Consider the following 18668-nt stretch of genomic DNA (forward strand, 5'->3'; position numbering starts at 1 on the left):
GAAAAAGAGCTGCTCGTCTCGCTGTCCCACGTTTCGAGTCCGTGAGACGATCCTGATTACGATTGGTTTTACTGTCAAACTGACATGGAGAGATAGACGAGGACTGGATGCTTTCGGTTTGCAGCTGTTGAAACAAACGGGCTCGGAGCCGCCGGGAATCACACCCTTCAACATCCGTCCCCTTGTATACGCACGTGGAAAAAATTGACGGTAACCCTTGTGTCTGTCGAAGAAAAACCTACAATGGTCGCCGAAGTCTCACTGACAGTTACAGAAATCATTTGACTGCAGTGATCGCCTTGAGCAGTTGTGCAACCCAATTTGTGAAACAAAGGTTAAGGGTACCATCATTTCTGTCCGAGGCCAGTTTCATCAGTTTATTTTTTTATGATTCTGTTGAACAACAATTCAAAAGCAATGTATGATTTTCATTGGTTAATTTTCAGTCAATTTTTATTTACAATTATTTTTGTCCATTTCAAGTTGTCTCAGTGACCATTGTGGGTTTGTCTTTCATTAATCCAGAGGTACCAACAATTTTGTCCGTGTGTGTATATTATGTATTTTTCTCAGCTCATGATCAAACATGTTCTGGCAGACTACTGCATTGCTGTTGGCAGTTCAATATGTTCAAGGAAGTCCGACACCAAAAAATAAAAAATAAAAATAAAATAAAATAAAATAAATAGACAATATTTCATGATTGTTGAAATCCCAAAATGAAAGAAAATAAAAGAAACACAAAATAAAAAAATAAAATTAAAAAAAAAAAAAAAAAAAAAAAACAGAACCTGCTTGTACAGCAGAGTAAAGGGTCGTCAAGTAAAAGAAAATTAATTCAGGAAGACAAAACCATGGCACATATTTAGCTGGTCAGAACGACTGCTATTCTTTTGCATAGAATAACTTCGGTAACGCCACGATGCGGTGGGAGCTACCCTGCTCAACTATTCAGAGCTTGTAACACTAGCCGTTTCCTCTCTGCGCCGTCTGGTGGGTGCTGGATATCACTGAACACAACTGGAATACTCAGGAAACACAAAATCTGTTGATAAGGCACTTTGAATTGATCCTTTTTTTTTTCTTTTCCTTTTTTAATTCTCTGGGTGTCTGTCTCGCTCTCCGCCGTATATGACTGTTTTTGTTTTCACCCTCCTTTCCAGTCATATCCAGGTTTACAGCACGTCTCCGTTATTCCATTTTCCCCGTTTTACTGTTTTGAACCCTTTTTTTTTAAATTTAACTTTTTTTTTTTTACTTTTTTTTCAGATTTTGTATCTGCAAGTAAAGTATCAAAAGCTAAAATTGGCAAAAATAGATTATTTTCTTCTCTTCTCCAGCACCCTGTAAAATTATCGATTTTGTTCTTTCGGTATTTATATATGCAATGACATATCTACATTTTCATATATATATACATACATATACACACATATGTATATATATATATACATATCTATATATATATGTGTATATATATTATATATAAGACTTATGTATAAAGCAATTTGAACAGGCAGGCATGGCTTTCACATCCTATTTTTTTCTTGAGAGAGTTCAAAAAAAATATGGGCTCAGCTGGACTACCATCACAGGGAGGTGTGACACATTGTGGATGCGCTTTTGATGTTTCACTGAAACCAAAAGTTTCACAATAATAATAAAAAATGATAAGGGAGAAAAAAAAACTCTGCGGGGGGGTGGGGGCTCAGATTTCACCCACCTCACATCCCGACTGGTGTCCTCGTTTAAACAGGGATCAAAAGAAAAAACAGAAAAAAATTAAAAATATGTGATATTGACCACATGTTTGAGATGCAAAAATGAACTTAACAAACCCTCTTTTGGCGACGTGGTTGCAGACACAACTAAATAAAAAATTTAAAAAAGTCAAATTTGTGTACAGAACTTCACAGTGCCCTTCTCCCTAGCAAAGTACTGTCACTGAGAACGGTTTTAGTGTAACTTTCACGTGTTCTTTTCCACAGACAAAGAGGAAAATGTTTGAGGGGGGAGAGGGGTTGGAATCAAAACAAAGGAGAACTGACGGGTCAAAACTCATGGCTGTCTGTTCCAGCTGAAGGCAGGCACCACAAAAATCACACCTTTCCAAACTCTAAAAATCACAAAGAGAGCCCTCTGTGAGACAGATGCATAATTCATTGGAAAACCCTTTGGCTAAATATGCACGCTTAATACTTCTTTTTTTTTTTTTGTCTTTTTGATCACAGCTCAGCTAACTCATTGAGATATTTTCTCTAGATACATCAGGCACTGTAATTAGATGTAGTGTGGATGGGAGCGTAGCGACGGCCAGTAGCTCATAAGCACTGCATCGCCGTCCCCAAAGCCTCAGCACACCCTACTTTCATTGTAGTATTAATAAAAAAAAAAGATTAAAAAAAAGAAAAAAAAAAAAAAAAAAAAAAGAAACACACGCACACACACGCACACACACGCACACACACAAACTCAACATCCCAAATTGTGGCCTTCCCATCTCGCCCTTCATTATTGTTCAGTCTCTGCAGCCAGCTTTCTGACAAAAAGTTGCATGTTCCAGAGATAACCACCTGCCTTCTCTTGGCTAGTCAATTTATGCTACGCTAAATTAGTCAAACATCAACAACAAAGCAACTTGGAAATAAAAATAAAAATTAAAAAAAAAAAGGAGAAAATGATTCAAACATAAAGAGAAACACATAAATCATAAAAAAAGCTTGTTTTGCAATCATTACAGCCATGCTTTTATAAACAGACAGGTAAGCTGTACGGGGGAGGGGGCACACCCAGAATGTGTCAGCTCATAATTACATCTCAGAGCTCAACAACTGCGCTACATGTGACAAATGACAGAAATTAAACAAGTTAAGGTGAGTGTACGTTCTCTTTCCTTCCATTTCTTTTTCTCTCCCAGTAGGTGGGTGTTGGAACAGGGTGGAGGCTTTTTGTTTTATTTTTTCTTCATTTTTTTTTTGAGAGGTGGTGGTGGGGGGGGATTTTTCTGAAACCAAATGGTTTTGCGTCGAAGAATTTGACCTGGGTTTGACTCAGCCGAATCAGAGCGGTTGGGGGGGGTTCTTATTGCTATAAAAAAATCAGTGCAGATTTTGAGTGATACCAAAAAACACATCCACCTAGTATGACTTCATGAAGAAAAAGAAAGAGAAAGAATGGGAATTAAACTCAATGAACAGAGGGGAAAAAAAATGAATATTACACAACTTTGCTGGGTTTTCGTTTTATCTCTGAAGATTCTGCGTTGGTTTCTATTTGTTTTTGTCAGAACGTGTTAGGGTAACTGTATGGGCAGGCGCCTCTCTCTCGCTTTCTCTCTCTCTCGCTCGCTCTCTCTCTCGCTCGCTCTCACTTGCGTCCGAGAGGCTAGCAAAAGGCAATTACCAGTTAACTGATCAGCAGGCAGGCTTGGGGCGGCTCGTCATTGGGTGAAGAGTTCAGAGGTCAGAAGGTCATGTGTTAGTTGCCGGTGGCGGCTAGGTGGTTAGAACAAAAACAAAACAAACAGAAAAAAAAGATAGAAAGGATATTAGTGTCAGCAAGAAGAGACTGGAATGACATCATTTTGACAATAAAATGAATGCAATCTCCTATGTTGCCCCCTGCCAATATGAGATGAACCCAGCTTATCTCATTAGAATCATGACGCGTTCACGCCATGATAGCAACTGCTAAGCCCCCACCCTGATTCAAGTAGCCTGTTGGTTTTTTTTTTTAAGATTATTATTCAATGAGCCCACTGCTCCCCAAACCGAAGCAAAGAGAGGTCGAACAGACAAACAAAATAACAAATATCTAGTGTTTTAGTGTCTTTAAAGTGCAAGTTACAAAACAGTGTGATTAGTGGTAAGGAGACTTCCGGTAACTACGGGGAAGTGAGCAATAACTGACTAGTGTTAAAATGTGCAATGAATAGATGAATCGCTGTTTTCGGATTCTTTCTCTTTATTTAGCAGTTTTGTTTTATATAATATAAATATACACAAGAACCATAAATACATTTGATATAAAATGCTCAAATATAAAATGACAGTACCTCATGTACAACTGAAATATTAAAATTGTAATTTTTTTTAGCTTTAATTCAATATTTGCAATACACTGGAAGGAATGCAAGCTACCTAAGCTTATGTCTGTGCGTGTCAATCTTCAATAGAAAAATAAAATCCAAAATAAATTTAAATCTCAAGGTGAAATGGTGCCTGGTAGCAGCACGGCTACTTCTCCTCTGCTCTTTAAGTCTCTCAGATACAGTATAGAAATGCTTTTCCTATTTCTTTGCTCCTTGTGAGGAAATGTGAACAAACTTTTCCCATTTTAGGGCTCGAATGTCATTTCTAAAGAATGTCTTACATCTTCAGTCTGCCCTGGGTTCACAGCTGCATTAACCAGGATCACTGTCATGATCACTTTTTGCCTGAGCTTTTCAAAAAATACACAGTGTACATCCTGTTTGAATAAGTTCATTTACAAAAACAGATTTCTGCCACTCTTAAACCGGGCATATTGAATTGAGAGTTACTTTAATCTTATTTTTAAAAAACGAATAATGTCGAATCAGGTTAGTGTAAAATTTGGACTGGACAGTATGGAAAATTTGATTATCGTCAAGAGGACTATATTTTCATATGCCTCCTACATGCGAAAAATCATGCAAATTCCTCACCAAATTCAACTTTGGGAAAATTATTAGTTGTCTTCACATTTATTTGAATGCTTGCAAAACATTTGTAGTCGCAGTGAAAAGCCTCTCAGGTGAGACATCTGACAAATGATCACTAAACTGAACCTTAAACATCAGTTAGTGACTGAACTTGGTTCATAATCTTCGAACATTATAATTGTTTTTAGCCAATTTTTAGGTAATCTCATGGATATTTCCAGGTCATTTGTGCAAAATTGTTGTTTTCTCCTCCTCATTTTGATACAATTTTGTATGGGTTATTTTTTCATTTCCCCTTGCTAATTGTCCATCTTTTTTTTTAGAAAATATCCAAATGGCAATTTTTCTCATTACATAAACTGATGACTAAGAACAATGCTTTAAAAACTGAAGGAACAACACAACATTACAGCTAACTGATGACTGACATATTAACCAAATAGAGTATTAGCGATTGTTGTTCATGTATTATAACAAAGGCTGTTTTTGTATATGAACTTTCTACACGTTGAGTACTAAATGTAAACAAAATGTGCATCCCACACAACCATTTAGCTGGTGTGTGAATACGGGGTAGGAAAGGTTGTAGGGGGAAAGGAAAACAATACAGATATTATACAAAATCCCAACTAAGGCATTGAGGCATAATAGGCATAATAATCATTGAAATGCATCAGTTCATAGCAGAGTGTAGCTAAGAGACTAAACTGACCTCTGTCAGCGGTCACAATCCTTTGGTAAGGATGGACCCGCGTGTCATGCCGTCTCACTTTAGTAGCCATTGCACCTAGATTGTAACAGGTCCACAAGGTTAGAAACCATTCATTTTGATCAGTGGAAAAACAGTCATATATTACAGTAATAACATTCACATTTTATACTTTTATCATTATAATGCTTGGATAATACAACAATACACAGAATTGCAACATAATACAGATTATACTACATATACACACCCATCTTTTTTTTTTAAATGTATATAAAAAAGCAATAGAAAAACATAATTCGCATTTTTTGGAGCTCTGCTTTGTATGTAACAAAAACGCATAACTTAAGTCATTAAATTCCACAGTGCTTAAAGTTATATGGAGTAAGGAAAGAATAACAGTTCCTAGGCTGCCCAGAAAAAATATTGTGATTCTCCCCTGTGTGTTTCAAGAGAGGAATTTGGTGAAATTTGCCTCTATTTCAAAAGGTGGAGAAATCTAATGGAGCTCTGATGGTAATTGAATAGTGCCAGACACCACCTGCCTATCTCATCCCTTTTTCATTTTGCTTTTTTGCCATTTCTATCTAGGCCAATCTGCTCAGTGGCAGTGGAAGCAGGCATTTTCCTCCTGTATGTGTTACAACTGATTCCGCCTGCTGTATTGTTTGATGCCACCTCGAATAAGCTTAGGTGATACTAACATCACGTCGAATATAAAACCAGGATATGTAAGGGGATTAAGAAAAAAAAAAATCAAGTGCTCCTCAAAGGTATAGAGGACATGTGAAGTTTACTTCGGATTGTGGCGCTAACAGCGAGTTTTGGCTGATAACTGCAATTCCACCTACACAGCTCTGAAGCAGCAGATGGCCTACTTTCTTATTGTCAATGAAGCCAAACGCAGCAAGATATAGAGGTATTGGCAGCCGAACGCATGAATATGTGCGAGGATGAGAGCGCATGTTCCACAGGGGCCTGTGTTGCTGAAGGCACCGATCGATAGAGTGAGTAAATAAAATGCACTAAGCTGGTGTAACCCTGCGAGTTAAAGACAGAAAAGCCAGTCGGCTGCCCCTGTGTGTTCTACACACGACTCCCAGAAGCGCCCGAAATACACAAGTTAGCTAAGATCACACTTGTGTCTGCTGCCGCTAGATGTTTTCAGCGAGCAACAGAGAAGACTTGTGTCAACTAAAAGCTGGACAGCAAAATGCAAAAGGTGCCATCAAATTTGGGATGTTCAACAGCTTTTGCTTTCCTTAACTACAGCCTCAACACAACATGTGGGGTTCTTATCAAACTCTTCTGTAGATGTTTCTTTGGCAGCAGATGTTGCAAGCTTTAAGCACCATTAAGGAATATATAATATGTATGGGCACATTCTGAGCTCTTCTCCAGGCACTGACAATGAAAGTGACGGGGGAGGGGAGGCGCCAGGTATTTGCGCAAAGCCTAAGTTCAAGAGGGGTGATGCTAAGACAACAAGGGTAAGGGAAGGGATACAAAAAAAAAAACAACAAAGAATTGAGGAATTTAATGAACATCCCCATTGGGAGTGACAGGGTGACTATCTACAGGCATCGAGGCCTGCCTGAAGCACAGAGAAATGATTTCAGAAGCCGCAGAAATCCGAGGGGATCTACCGCCAGACTGACTATGCCTCCAGGCCAGTGCGTGAAAGGGTAAGAGAGCGGGCTGCGCGTATGTGAGCGTGTTTCTGTCGGTGTGCCTCATTTCAGATTGAGGCGATTCCGCCTACATAAACATTTCGCAGACAGAGGTTGGTGTAAACGTGGTGGCACCAGTGAAAACTGTAAAGTAACCTTACAGTCTAAATGATAAAGAACTTTTCAAGAGCTTGGCCCTTGCAAGGTAATTTCTTTTCCGCGTCTGCCATTTAATCAAACTGTCCATGTCAGCACACAGCTGGCCATCCCATTATCAAGAGCTTCACCAGCACATCCACCCAGTGAGTTTGTCTGTTTTGATCCTCAGGTGGACACGACATATTTACCTTTCAACAAGTCGTGACTGTGGCTCATGGTAGCCGTGTCCAGCACCCCAGCTCCGGGGTAAAACAAGCTGCCCTCCTGTCCGGGCTGGCTAAAGTTGGCTGCTGTACCTGTCGCACCCATGCTCCCCCAGGCTCTCTTACCTAGAACCCCACTGTGCTCGATGGGGTACTCCAACAGGGAGGTGGGTGCCAGGGCGTACGGGTACTCATACGGGGTAGTGTAGATAAGCCCGCCATCCGGTGTTGGAGGCACCAGAGTGGGGGTGCCATTGGGTAGCATGGCAGCCATCTGAGTGGGCCTGATGAGGTTCATGATTGGGGCCCCAGCTGGTGTAGGGGGTCGGAGTGCCGGGGGAGGCAACACCTGACCTGTAGGGGCCGCTATTAGACGGGGTCCCTGAGCGGCTGCTGCCGCTGCTGCAAGAGAGAACGCAAGGGTGGCTGCCATAAGCAAGAGAGTGAAGGAAAGAAGAAGAAAGAAAGAAGACAAGGGATAAAGTATAGTGCCGATCATAATCACAGGTGAGCAGTAAAGGATGAAAATACAAAAGGAGGAAAAGAAGAGGGGGGACAGAAGATGGCAGGAGAGGAGGGGAGAGGAAAGGGGCAAAAGGGAAAATTAGTCCATGCAATGATCATGGTGGTGAACCACATAAGCCACAATCTGTTGCAAAGGAAAAATAAACACAGCAAAACAAAATGAAAATATACCCTGACACCAAAACACAAGAAGCACATAATCCTGCTTTCATCCCAGTGCATTCAAAGCATACCAATCACCATGGCAGCATCACATTCATGTAAAGGAAATGGCATAAGTGAGGTTAAAAATAAATAAATAAAAATCCACCCAAAAATGAAGCTGTTGACTCTGAGTAGAAGAGACTGACAACGGACCGTGGATTTCTCAAAGGCCTTTTTGGATGTAAAGAATGAGATGTCAAGATGTCTCAAGCACAATGCATTTCAGTTTATAAGACGCACCAATTCTCTACACAGCCAACACTCCATTTAAAAAGGTGGATTGCACACAAATTCATTGCAAAAATTGTTTTACATGAAGTTCTGCATTAGCACGTGCTATGAGCCATGTGACAAGCTTCCCCAAAGAGGAGATGGTACTTATGTCCATCTTAGCGGATACAATTTTACAGTGAAATGAGTCACTTTGGAATTTCTGTTACGGACCAGAACATAAGCATAATAGATGATATTGCAGAACAATGTCAATACTCAAGAACAGCTGAAGGTAAACATGATTTTGAATGGATAAATGGAAAAACAATTTATTGATTTTTGCATTTGAAGGTAAAATATGAGGTGATTCAACCACAAACATTGTAGCTGTGTGAACTAGCAACTATCATGCAGAATTGAGCGAGTGGACTTCAGCGGTGTGCCGCAAGTTGAGGGTCTGCAGAGAGCAAGTAATACAGAGCACTCACATCTGGATTGCAAGGGAAAGGAATGGGTGGGGGAATGGATGAAGAGGAAAGAAACACAGAGAAAAAATACAAAATGGAAGTTCTCCTGCTCATGGTTGAGTAGGCAAACAGGAACTGTTTGGACAGTTTGAAAGGTATCCTCATGGTCAGAGATAATATGATGACTTGTACACAAGAGAGCTGACAACACATTAATTTGATGGAAGTAAACAGTATTAGTTCATGAGAAGTACCGTATTTTTCTGATGTAATTAACTGTCATCGACCAAGTTAAAAGATTTGTTCTGTTTGGTGAAAATGGGATGAAGGACATTAATGTGTTTATGGCAGCTCACTTACGTGTTTTGACATTGTTGTCTCTGTACGTCCCGTTTAGAATTGCTAACTCCATCAGTTGAATTTTCTTCAAATTGTCTTCTCCCTCCGCCTGTGTGAAACACAAACATTTAGTATCCGTTCATTATACCACACCAAAATAATGGAAATTAACCACATTGCACTGCAAAAATAAAAATTAAAAAAAAAAAAAAAAAACATTTGTGTTAAATCATCCAGGCACAGCATGTCATCTGTTGTCCATTAAGAAATGGTTGGAATGGGTTAGATGGGGGATAAGCTAAAGTGCTGTTGTCATGGCAGAGTGCCTTGTTGTCACTAAAGTGCTGATAGAGACGTTAAGTGTGGGAAAGCATATTCATAATCCATATCAAAATGATAATTACTGTAATTTTCTTTGCTCCCGTGTGCACAATCATATACACAATAACCACCCTGGCTGATGTCATTCCTGTCAATTAATGTTTGGGTAAATAAATACAAAACAGCAGCCACTGTCATTATTGCAAAATTAGGGGACTGAAATTATTCGCAGAAAGCAATTAAGATAGTACCACTCCCACTCATTCGCCTCCCGACCACACTTTACTCTGTCAGCGCCCCACCCCACCCAACACCAGCCCTGTGTATTCCCCCACCCGTATTCCCTTTCCCCTGAAGCAATCACACACGCCATACCCATGTCAACAGAAACCTCCTATGATTCTCCAGGTTACATTTTAATTTAAGCAGTGTCCAATGAGGATTACTCTCCTAGCTAAAAGGTGCATAGACAGGTACTTCATTGACCTTGGATTCACTTTAGTGGAAATATCGATTGGCCCGAGATAGAATAGTTCATTGTCAAAATACAGAAAGCGTGTGGATTTTGACTTAAACCGGCCAATGGGAGTAAAAGGAAGACGAGATAGTTATATTGAACCCTGCCCGTCACCTTGATGTACAGCTTAATAGCAGTCTGTTCTTGTAGTCAGAGGACAATAAGGAAAGAAATGCGAGAAAAGAAAGAGGGCCAAGAGTTAAGCCATCCCATGAGACTCCCCTCAGACGCAGCCAGGAAGTAAGGAGGAAGGAAAGAGCGTAAGCTCAGGCAGAAAGAGACAAAGTGACACACTGGTCTCCCTTGACTAAAAAAACAGCTTGTGGCTTCGCTGCAGTCAGTTTTCAGCTGCGTTCTGCTAGAGCGCCGGTCTCAAGCTTCCCCAACCAACAGTACACAGCTGCCTCTCGACACTGATTTAAACACCTAATTTGCTTCTTCTGAGATCTATCAGGGGTAATCCTCTGGCCCACTGTTTGTCCCAGCGGCATCACTAAAGACTAAAGTACCTAACTTGATAATTGTGATCACTTTGGAAGATTTGCAATTTTAAGAAGTTTTTAAGAGGTGGTTTGGTCTCAAAAGGGCATGGTGACACTGGATGGGGGGCTTAAAAAGGGTAGGACAATTGCCTTGAAGGCTGCAGTTTAAAGAAATAACTAATTGAAGTAAATGACTGTGTGAATTGTATCTTTCTTGTGTGTGTGTGTGTGTGTGTTTGTGTTTCATTAAAGATGAGGATCAGCAGAGTTGTGGGGTTAAATATGTATATGTAGGTTAAATGAGTGCAGGGGAAGAGGATGGCACCATCAATCCAATGGTGTAGTGCTGTGAAAAAACTATTTGCCCCCTGAAAGATTTCTTCCATTTTGCTTTTTTCTGTCATGCTTTCATGTTCCAGATCATCAAACGAAGGTAACATCAGATAAAGGCAGCCTGAATAAATATGAAAAGATTTTTCTTTTTTTAAATAAATGACATTTGTGGGCAAATGCTTTGTTGCAGCACAGTAGGAGGTACACTGCCCTCTGAGGGGTGCAAGACACTCAAAATAGAGGGCAATAAGAGGGAAGAGCACAGATGGTGATGCCTGGATAAGGTGTGCACTGCTGTGTGTAAAATGCATGTATCCCCAGAGGTGTTACTGATAGAACTCCATCTTCTAACTAACGCAGTTTGTTAGCCCATAAACACAGACAGATCATTTCTGTTTTACATCTGAAACAAGCTCATTTTTCTCCATCAAGATACAAAGTCCCCCTTCAAAATATTTCCCTACATTTTCTTTTCGCTTTTGTTTGCTGTAGCACTTTGTGACTGTCTGGAATGTAAACCTGCCAGAGGAAGTGCCCTGATTTTTCCAATACAAAAAGGAACATTGCTGTTAGCTCAAAAACTAACACCATTATGGCTCGGCTCATTTCAGGACTGAACTTCACTTCCGTATACAGTCTCTTTATAGTGGAAGAAAAATCTTGCCAACATACACTTGACTAGCAGTTTCGTGTCAACCAGCACAAACTGGGTGTAAAAGTTTGTGATAGAAGGTGCAGAATTTAAACAGAGGAGATCAATGTAACTTGCCTCGCCAACAATAAACATATGTTGAATGAGCACAGTTCCCAAAGTCTAGCTCTGTGCTTGATTCCAGGAGAGAAGTATAACAAAAGAAAAACACACATGAATAAATGAGGGTGGAGACCAGGTGCATGACACGTCTATGTATGGCGCATTTGTTAAAACTCTTATTACTTTGATTGCTGCAACTACTTTTATGGGTCATTTAGTATTAAAACATATCCTCAGTAATCCAATCACAAGTTGACAGCACTGAAAGAATTAAGTATCGATGTGTAAAATTTTACAGATTGACCTTTACATTGGGGTGATCTTCCTTGGATTTTCGTACAATGGAAGGACTTCAAAGTCTTCTGTTCATGTTTTTTTTGACAACTTTATAAAATGAAACGATAAGTCACTCTTGTAAAATCAAATCTGACAAGCTATAAATCCTCCTTCAAAAAAAATAGTTGAGCTATAATGTAATCTGAAGGTTTTCAGTTCAAGCCTGATTTCCATACGTTTCTATTTATCACATTTCTAGTGATGTAGAAATGATAGACACCACCTACTACAACCTTTGGTCAACTGAAGACTGGTTGCATCTGAAAATGTGTTTGTCTGTGAGCTGATGATCTGGCAGCTACAATTCTTCCCAAGAGAGAAAGCTGCTGGATTACTGAAGAAGAGAAACGAGGAGAGGACGTTTTCCTTCATAATGCACAACATGCACATCGCCATGTGTACAAACATGCGCTCATGCACACATGCATGCACACACACCTATCCATCGGTGAAAAACCCCACTCAATAAAGCTGCTCTATCCACAAGAATCAGATTCAATCAATGAGTCCTATTTGTGAGATCAGCAGAGCGGTAAAAGCTATCAGGATGGAGCAAGACAGAGGGATGAGGGTGGGAGGAAACAGGAGGAGGAGGAAAGACGGGAGACGGGAGAGTGATTAGGTAAAATAGGTTAGCCATGTCCTGTTGCCTACCTGACAAGTTTGCAATGAGGTCAACTGGATGCACGCTAAATTGTGTTGTGCTCCATCTCTTCGAACTCTTACCTACAGGAATTGTCTGCTAGAGACAATAAAGATTGCTTCCAGTCCAGTTTATTTACTGTGCACAAAACAATAAGAAAACGATGAGTGTCCATTGACTCTCGACATGACATTGTGACCCTAATCCCGTTCCCTGCCTCTGACCAACAGACAAACCTTTGCTCCTGGCGTTAACTGAAGGGGGGTTTTTGCTTATCGAGCGAGTTGCCTTCCACGCAGCAAGGCTTGGAGAGATAAAATGATGAGGAGAAAAAGAGGAAGCAACAAAAGTACCAGGATGATGATAAGCGCTGTAGCTGAAGTACAAGAGAAAGTATATGTGATTGTCTTTGAGTTGCCGGATAGGCAGAGATACAAAGGAAGAAGAAAGGAATAGTTGTATAGTATGAGACAGGAAAAGACAGACAGCATAGTGAAAACCAATTTGTCTGTTCCCTGGTGAGCTGACACTGACCAAGGCTTGCTTTCCTTTCCTGGCCTCGCTGCCAGTCATTGCAAACAGGCGTGCGCACATGCGCTCACTCTCACTCACTCTCACCCTCGCTCACTCCCTCTCCCTTTTCTTTGGGTCTTAACAGGGCTAGGGTCAGGCTCTCTCCAAACTACTCCAATTACCTCAGCAGTAAACACAGTCTGCCCTGACTGCCTCCTGGGATACAGAGAGGTAGAAAGTATAGAACTGAGAATTCAGCAGATTGGAGTGGAGGAGGTGGTGTTGGGAGCCAGGGGGTAGGAGGAGTAGATGACTTCATGTAATGTAGAAGGGTGGAACTCGTAGATGCAGCAGCTGCCTTTTCTCCGGTTCCCCTCCCTCTCTCCCTTTTGATTTCTTACAAAACGGAATTCTGGGGGAAATTCATTCCTCCCCCTTGCTGCCAGGATGACCCATCAACAATTCCTGCTTTACTGGAAGGGCTGAGGGTGACGAGGTGGTACGTGACTGCAATAAGCTTCAACGTAGGAAATGAGTAATGATTTCACATCAAGTAAACTTACAAGCGGAATTACAGTAAGTAATGAGGAAACATGTAACACCAAGTTTACTTGTTTATGACAGACATGAAAATCAAAATGAGACAACTAATATGCATAAAGTAAATAAGTTTGTGGTGCACAATGCCCAGTTGACATTTTTTGGATAACTTATTTTTATCCAAAATGTTGTTTATATGTTAAAAGAATGGAAAGAAAATATATTGAGTAATTTTATCATTATGTTATGGAGTAACATAATAGTGAGCAAAAATATGAGTTTAATAATGTCACACCAAAGATAACCTTAGGCCTTATGGATATACTGTGGCAAATTCGACAAAAATGGGAATCGATGGGCAGCATTTAGAAGGGATTGTAAGACCATAATGTTGCTCAGGGCACTTTTTCAATACCTCCTCTCTCAAACAAAAGGACATTGACAATTGTCGGACAACAGAATAAGTGAAGTACTGAGAGAAATTCAGCCCTGTATGAACAATTGGCAATACACAGCACAGATATTTAAATGTGATTATTTTTAGACAAAGATTATTTGAAAGTGTTGATGCTCAATTTAAAAAACAAAAAGGCTATCTTGATGTGTTTTTCAAACACTTTTGGAAACAGGAAAAGCCAGGATGTGAACCGCCAGCCCAGCTCTTCCACTCAGACTCACTCAACACCCAGAGCCACAACATAACGCAAAATAAACAATCTTTTTCTTTATTTTCTGACTGAGAATTCCTTTAAAGAGTGCGCTCTAGTAGGTGTTTCTCAAATTCACTGCTGCGCTTCCAAAGTAAGTTATCCTGTCTCAATCTTACGCAGTTTCCTTGGACTCATCTGCACAGACAACCAGGCATCAATTGTATATTCCTTTCCCTCAAAGACTGAAATCGCAATCTCCAGCAACTCTCTGCGACTGAGTCTTAAACCCTCAAAAGTTCTTGCAAAGCCTCTTTATTTTTTCCCCACTCTCTTCCTCAATACCAGACAGCTCTGTTAGGGATGTGCACCATTAGTCATGCTAAACCACCAACACACTAGTTCATTAGCATAGAAGTGAACCTGACTCCAGTCAGATTATTACAAACACATCATGCCTGCTCCACCCCATTACAGTCACTCACGGGGCTTACTGAGGTACAGTTTAAAGTGGCACATTTCAAAGTCAGAAACTAACTCTTCTAATTTTTCACTTTCTACATCATAACAGGGCTCGCAGTACCTGCTGCTCAGAGTACAAGGCTTAACCCTGCTCTGATGGATGTATCATTGGCAGGAGCTGAGGATGTTAAAATATATTGCTGTCACATTATCTTAATTGTTAAGAATAGTCTACTCCCACGGCCTTTCAGAATGTATCCATGCTACACAATATAAGTACGGGTGGCAGAGCAGACTGGGAACTGGCATTGACACTGGCTCCCTGATCTATAGAGCTTAGAGCTGTCTTTTAAAAGTGTAAAAGAGGAGTAAAGTTGGCAGCACTGGAACTGTGTGTATATCAGTTGATATTGATGGGGTTGAACACTCAATGCCACTATCGGGGGAAGGTTGAGAAAAGAAAAAATATGTCTCATACACGTTCTTAAAGCTCCAAAGAAAACAAAAATCAGTTTGCTCCTTTACCATCAAACCATTTCGAAGTGTGTGCGGGAAAATGTGTTGCAGAATATTCTGAGGGATCTTTATCCTGAGAGACTGGGGTGGTATTCCATGCAACATAACAGCATTAAGAGGGGATTACACTTCATCTAAATAACCTAGACAAACATATACAGATTTAACAAGTGATTTAGATGTATTATTAAAATCTGAGGGACTGGTCCAGCTTTGACAGGCACATGATGTTGAGGGCTTAAAACAGACAGTATACTACAATAAAACCATGTTGTCATAGCCTAAAAACAGCTTTGCGATTCCTCTGCTCCCCCTCATCATCATCATCTTTGTCCTCTGTTGCTCCCTCCTGAACCCAATAGTACCCTCAATCTCAACTTCATTCAGGAATTCGTACTCCTTTTCTCCATCAACTTTTCCTTTAGTTTCCTCTCTCTATCCCTTGTTCGACCTGGCTGCCAGACGGTGTATTGTTCTGCCGCTAGCGATCCTTTAATGCCCTCCAATTGAGCGAGGAATATCTTTAAGGGATTTGGCCTAGGATGATTTAGGAGGTTTAAATACTGCTAGGGGATTTGCATTAGATTCAGAGATCCTGACTCAGAGCTGATCACTGAAGCCTTTCATAGAACTGGAATCATCTGAATACTTCTGGCAAGATGTGAGATTCAAATCTGAATCTTGTGGATGTATCTGTTGTGTCAACCAGTCCAGTAAACCATTCTTGTAACTGCTTAGTCTGAGGAACTTCTTGAATGCTGATGAGGCTTGTAGCATAAATTTGTAAATATTGACTAAAACATGTTTTGCACACTGGCATCTGTTAAGTTAGTGTTACATGTCTGACGATCATGCTCATGCTAAAATTCTATCTTAAACAGCTGCAGTGAGCTTTGGCTCACTGATGCTACTTTGAAGGTACCAGAACACGAAGCTCAGCAGATTGTTCTGTAGTCCACCTAAAGCGTTTCTCCTATAGAAGTTTCACTGACTGTGTTCCTAATACTAGTCTTGGGTTATAATTTCCAGGACTGAAGATAAAGTAAGCATTTTTTTACCTAAATTACCAACAAAAAATAATATTAATAATGATATTCTTTTTAATGTTTAAATATTTTGCTAAAATTCATATTATCTGTATCTATATCCATTGTGAATTGACTAATTAACTGCAACCATTATTCGATGGTTAAGTGGTGTGCTTAATGTGTACATCTCTAGATTATGCAATGATTTTGGAACTCTTAAGCTTGTACAACTGTGTCACAAAAAGAATGTAAAATTTTCAAATTTATACGAAACATTCCATTTGACTTTTCTTTCAACAAATACGTTACCACTTGCAATTCTCAAATAATAAAGGAATCATTGTAGATTTATATACAATTTAAGTAACAGAGCATGAAATGCCTATTTTAACTTTATTGGCAACTATTGACAGGAATCCAAACTGAGCTGTTGGTGTCAGTGTTGAAACAATTAAATGGAAAGTAATTGGATTAACAAAGCAATTGAACTCTTGTAAGATTAATATATAATAATAAAGTACCGACATCACAGAGGTAAAAGGAGCCATCAGTTTACAGTTGGCTGATGGGACTTCGAGTATAGAGTTTGAAATGACTTGAGAAACGGGCGCCAAGAGTGGATTCACAGACTGTATGAGCTGAATTAGACAGGCAGCCTTTGGGCTCCCAAAACGCTGAGCCCTACACAATCCTATTTCCCTGCCTAAACACTGGGAAACATGGCCACTGGAGAGGCAGAGATGAAAGTGTCTGGTGTGTGTATATGTGTGTGTGCCTATTCCTACTTTGCAGATGTTGGGGCTTGGCCTTAGCCCTGGGCAAGCTCAGAAATTATTGTGGGTGGACAATGTAAAAAGTGGCACGTGTACTAGAGAGACAATGTGCGAGACTGAGTCATCATTGAGTCTTAAAAAAACAAAAAAACAAAAAAAAAACCAGAATCCTAACTAACTGTGATTTCCTTAGCCACCCACCCACCTCCACACACACAGACAATTTCCTTGACTCAGTAAGGGGATTAAGGGGACCTTCAAAGTGAGGCAGAGAGATTGGCCAGGGGTCTGCAGGGTCCCTCTCCTCACCAATGGTGGACCGACCAGGGCAGATTAAAACTGCCCGGGCCTCTCAGCCTGCCTTGTTACCAGCCTCCTCTTCCTGTGTCTTGTATTAGGACACTTGAAAACCCCCCTGGAGGAACCAAGCAAAACCAGGTGGATTAAGAAGTAGGTTATTTTACAATGATGGAAGGGAACTACTTGGGCGGGGGCCTCATGTGTGTGTGTGTGTGTGTGTGTGTGTGTGTGTGTGTGTGTGTGTGTGAGAGAGAGAGAGCGCGAGAGAACAAAAATGAAAAGGACACAACAAGCTGGCAAGGCAATTTTATCAGTGGTACAGCGACCTTGAGTGCACTGAATGCGCCCTAAACTGAGGATTGTGAATGACATTAAATAAAAAGGAGGTGGAACAATGTATAATATACAAAATTATTACATATGGACCCTAAAACTGACTTATGTAATGTAAGTTCACTATACTGTTACACACCTAGAAGACAGAACTAATTCCTCCCCTTGATATTTAAGAAAGGGAGAAACTCAAGACATTAAAAACAAACAAGTGCAATGGCTATGAGTTGGGGACTCAATAAGACATGAACTTAACAAGGACCTTATGCTACTACAAACAACATTTTTGTTATGACCTATATTCTTATAATTCAATACAAAAAAATCTGCATTAGCCACAGAAATGCTAATCCACCACTTTATCTTAATTTATACCGTAATGAATAATGAAGGGATACAGATGTAAAATTCTGAACAACTACTTTTCAAAGTCAGGTCACTTCTCCTCCCTAGCTCTTAGAACAGACTCATGGCGGATGGGGTAGGACAAAACAGCAGTAAAAAAGAGGGAAACCTTGAATTGTAAATGCTTACATCACAATGTGCATTTAAAGTATGCACACATAATTCTGTTGATCTACAATACAACAATTATGGCAATGACCAAACAGCTGCTCATCTTAACCTTTCCTTTGGTGGAATGCGCCTTTATGCAATCATGCCTGTAATAGATGTTTCTCTGTGTGTTTTGTTTTTGTTTTGTTCCCCAATAGCCAAACCATACCAGAGTGAAACTGGCTAAAAAGACAAATGTTAGAAGGTGGCCGGCTTAAGGCAGGTTTTGCCCCTACAGGGGTAGTGTTTCTTGAGGGTCAGAACCACCTGTCTACCCCTCAGGAGAGCCATAAAGCTGGAAATGAGGGGAGAAGGGCAGATGGAGATATGTAGGGGAGGGATGGCAGGAAGAAACCCTTGGGCCAAGACAAGACCAAATGCCTTCTGTCAGATCTGGGTGGACTTGGCATATTCAGTATTTACTGTTACAATTCAGATATAAAAA

The 18668-nt window shown here is 40.3% G+C and overlaps 1 protein-coding gene across 9 annotated transcripts in view; it reads right to left on the reverse strand.

Moving 5' to 3' along the window:
* Window positions 1-1073: 1073 nt before the first annotated feature.
* qkia (QKI, KH domain containing, RNA binding a) overlaps window positions 1074-18668 on the reverse strand; it is a 68312-nt gene continuing 50717 nt past the window's right edge. The window contains exons 5-8 of one of the 9 annotated variants that reach the window (XM_086154703.1): window positions 9192-9279; window positions 7549-7824; window positions 5394-5468; window positions 1074-3494 (exon numbers count right to left, since the gene is read on the reverse strand). In XM_086154703.1, the coding sequence (XP_086010829.1) occupies window positions 3478-3494; window positions 5394-5468; window positions 7549-7824; window positions 9192-9279 (456 nt within the window). In that variant the 3' untranslated portion in view covers window positions 1074-3477. Of the gene's footprint in view, window positions 3495-5262; window positions 5469-7244; window positions 7849-9191; window positions 9280-18668 lie in introns of those variants that run through there. The other 8 variants (XM_086154692.1, XM_086154651.1, XM_086154659.1 and 5 more) reach the window with 8 other exon arrangements.

The sequence above is a fragment of the Fistularia commersonii genome, chromosome 1, assembly GCF_037954325.1.
Source record: "Fistularia commersonii isolate RoL2024-O1a breed Wild chromosome 1, RoL_Fcom_v1.0, whole genome shotgun sequence".
In the NCBI taxonomy this organism is placed as follows: domain Eukaryota; kingdom Metazoa; phylum Chordata; class Actinopteri; order Syngnathiformes; family Fistulariidae; genus Fistularia; species Fistularia commersonii.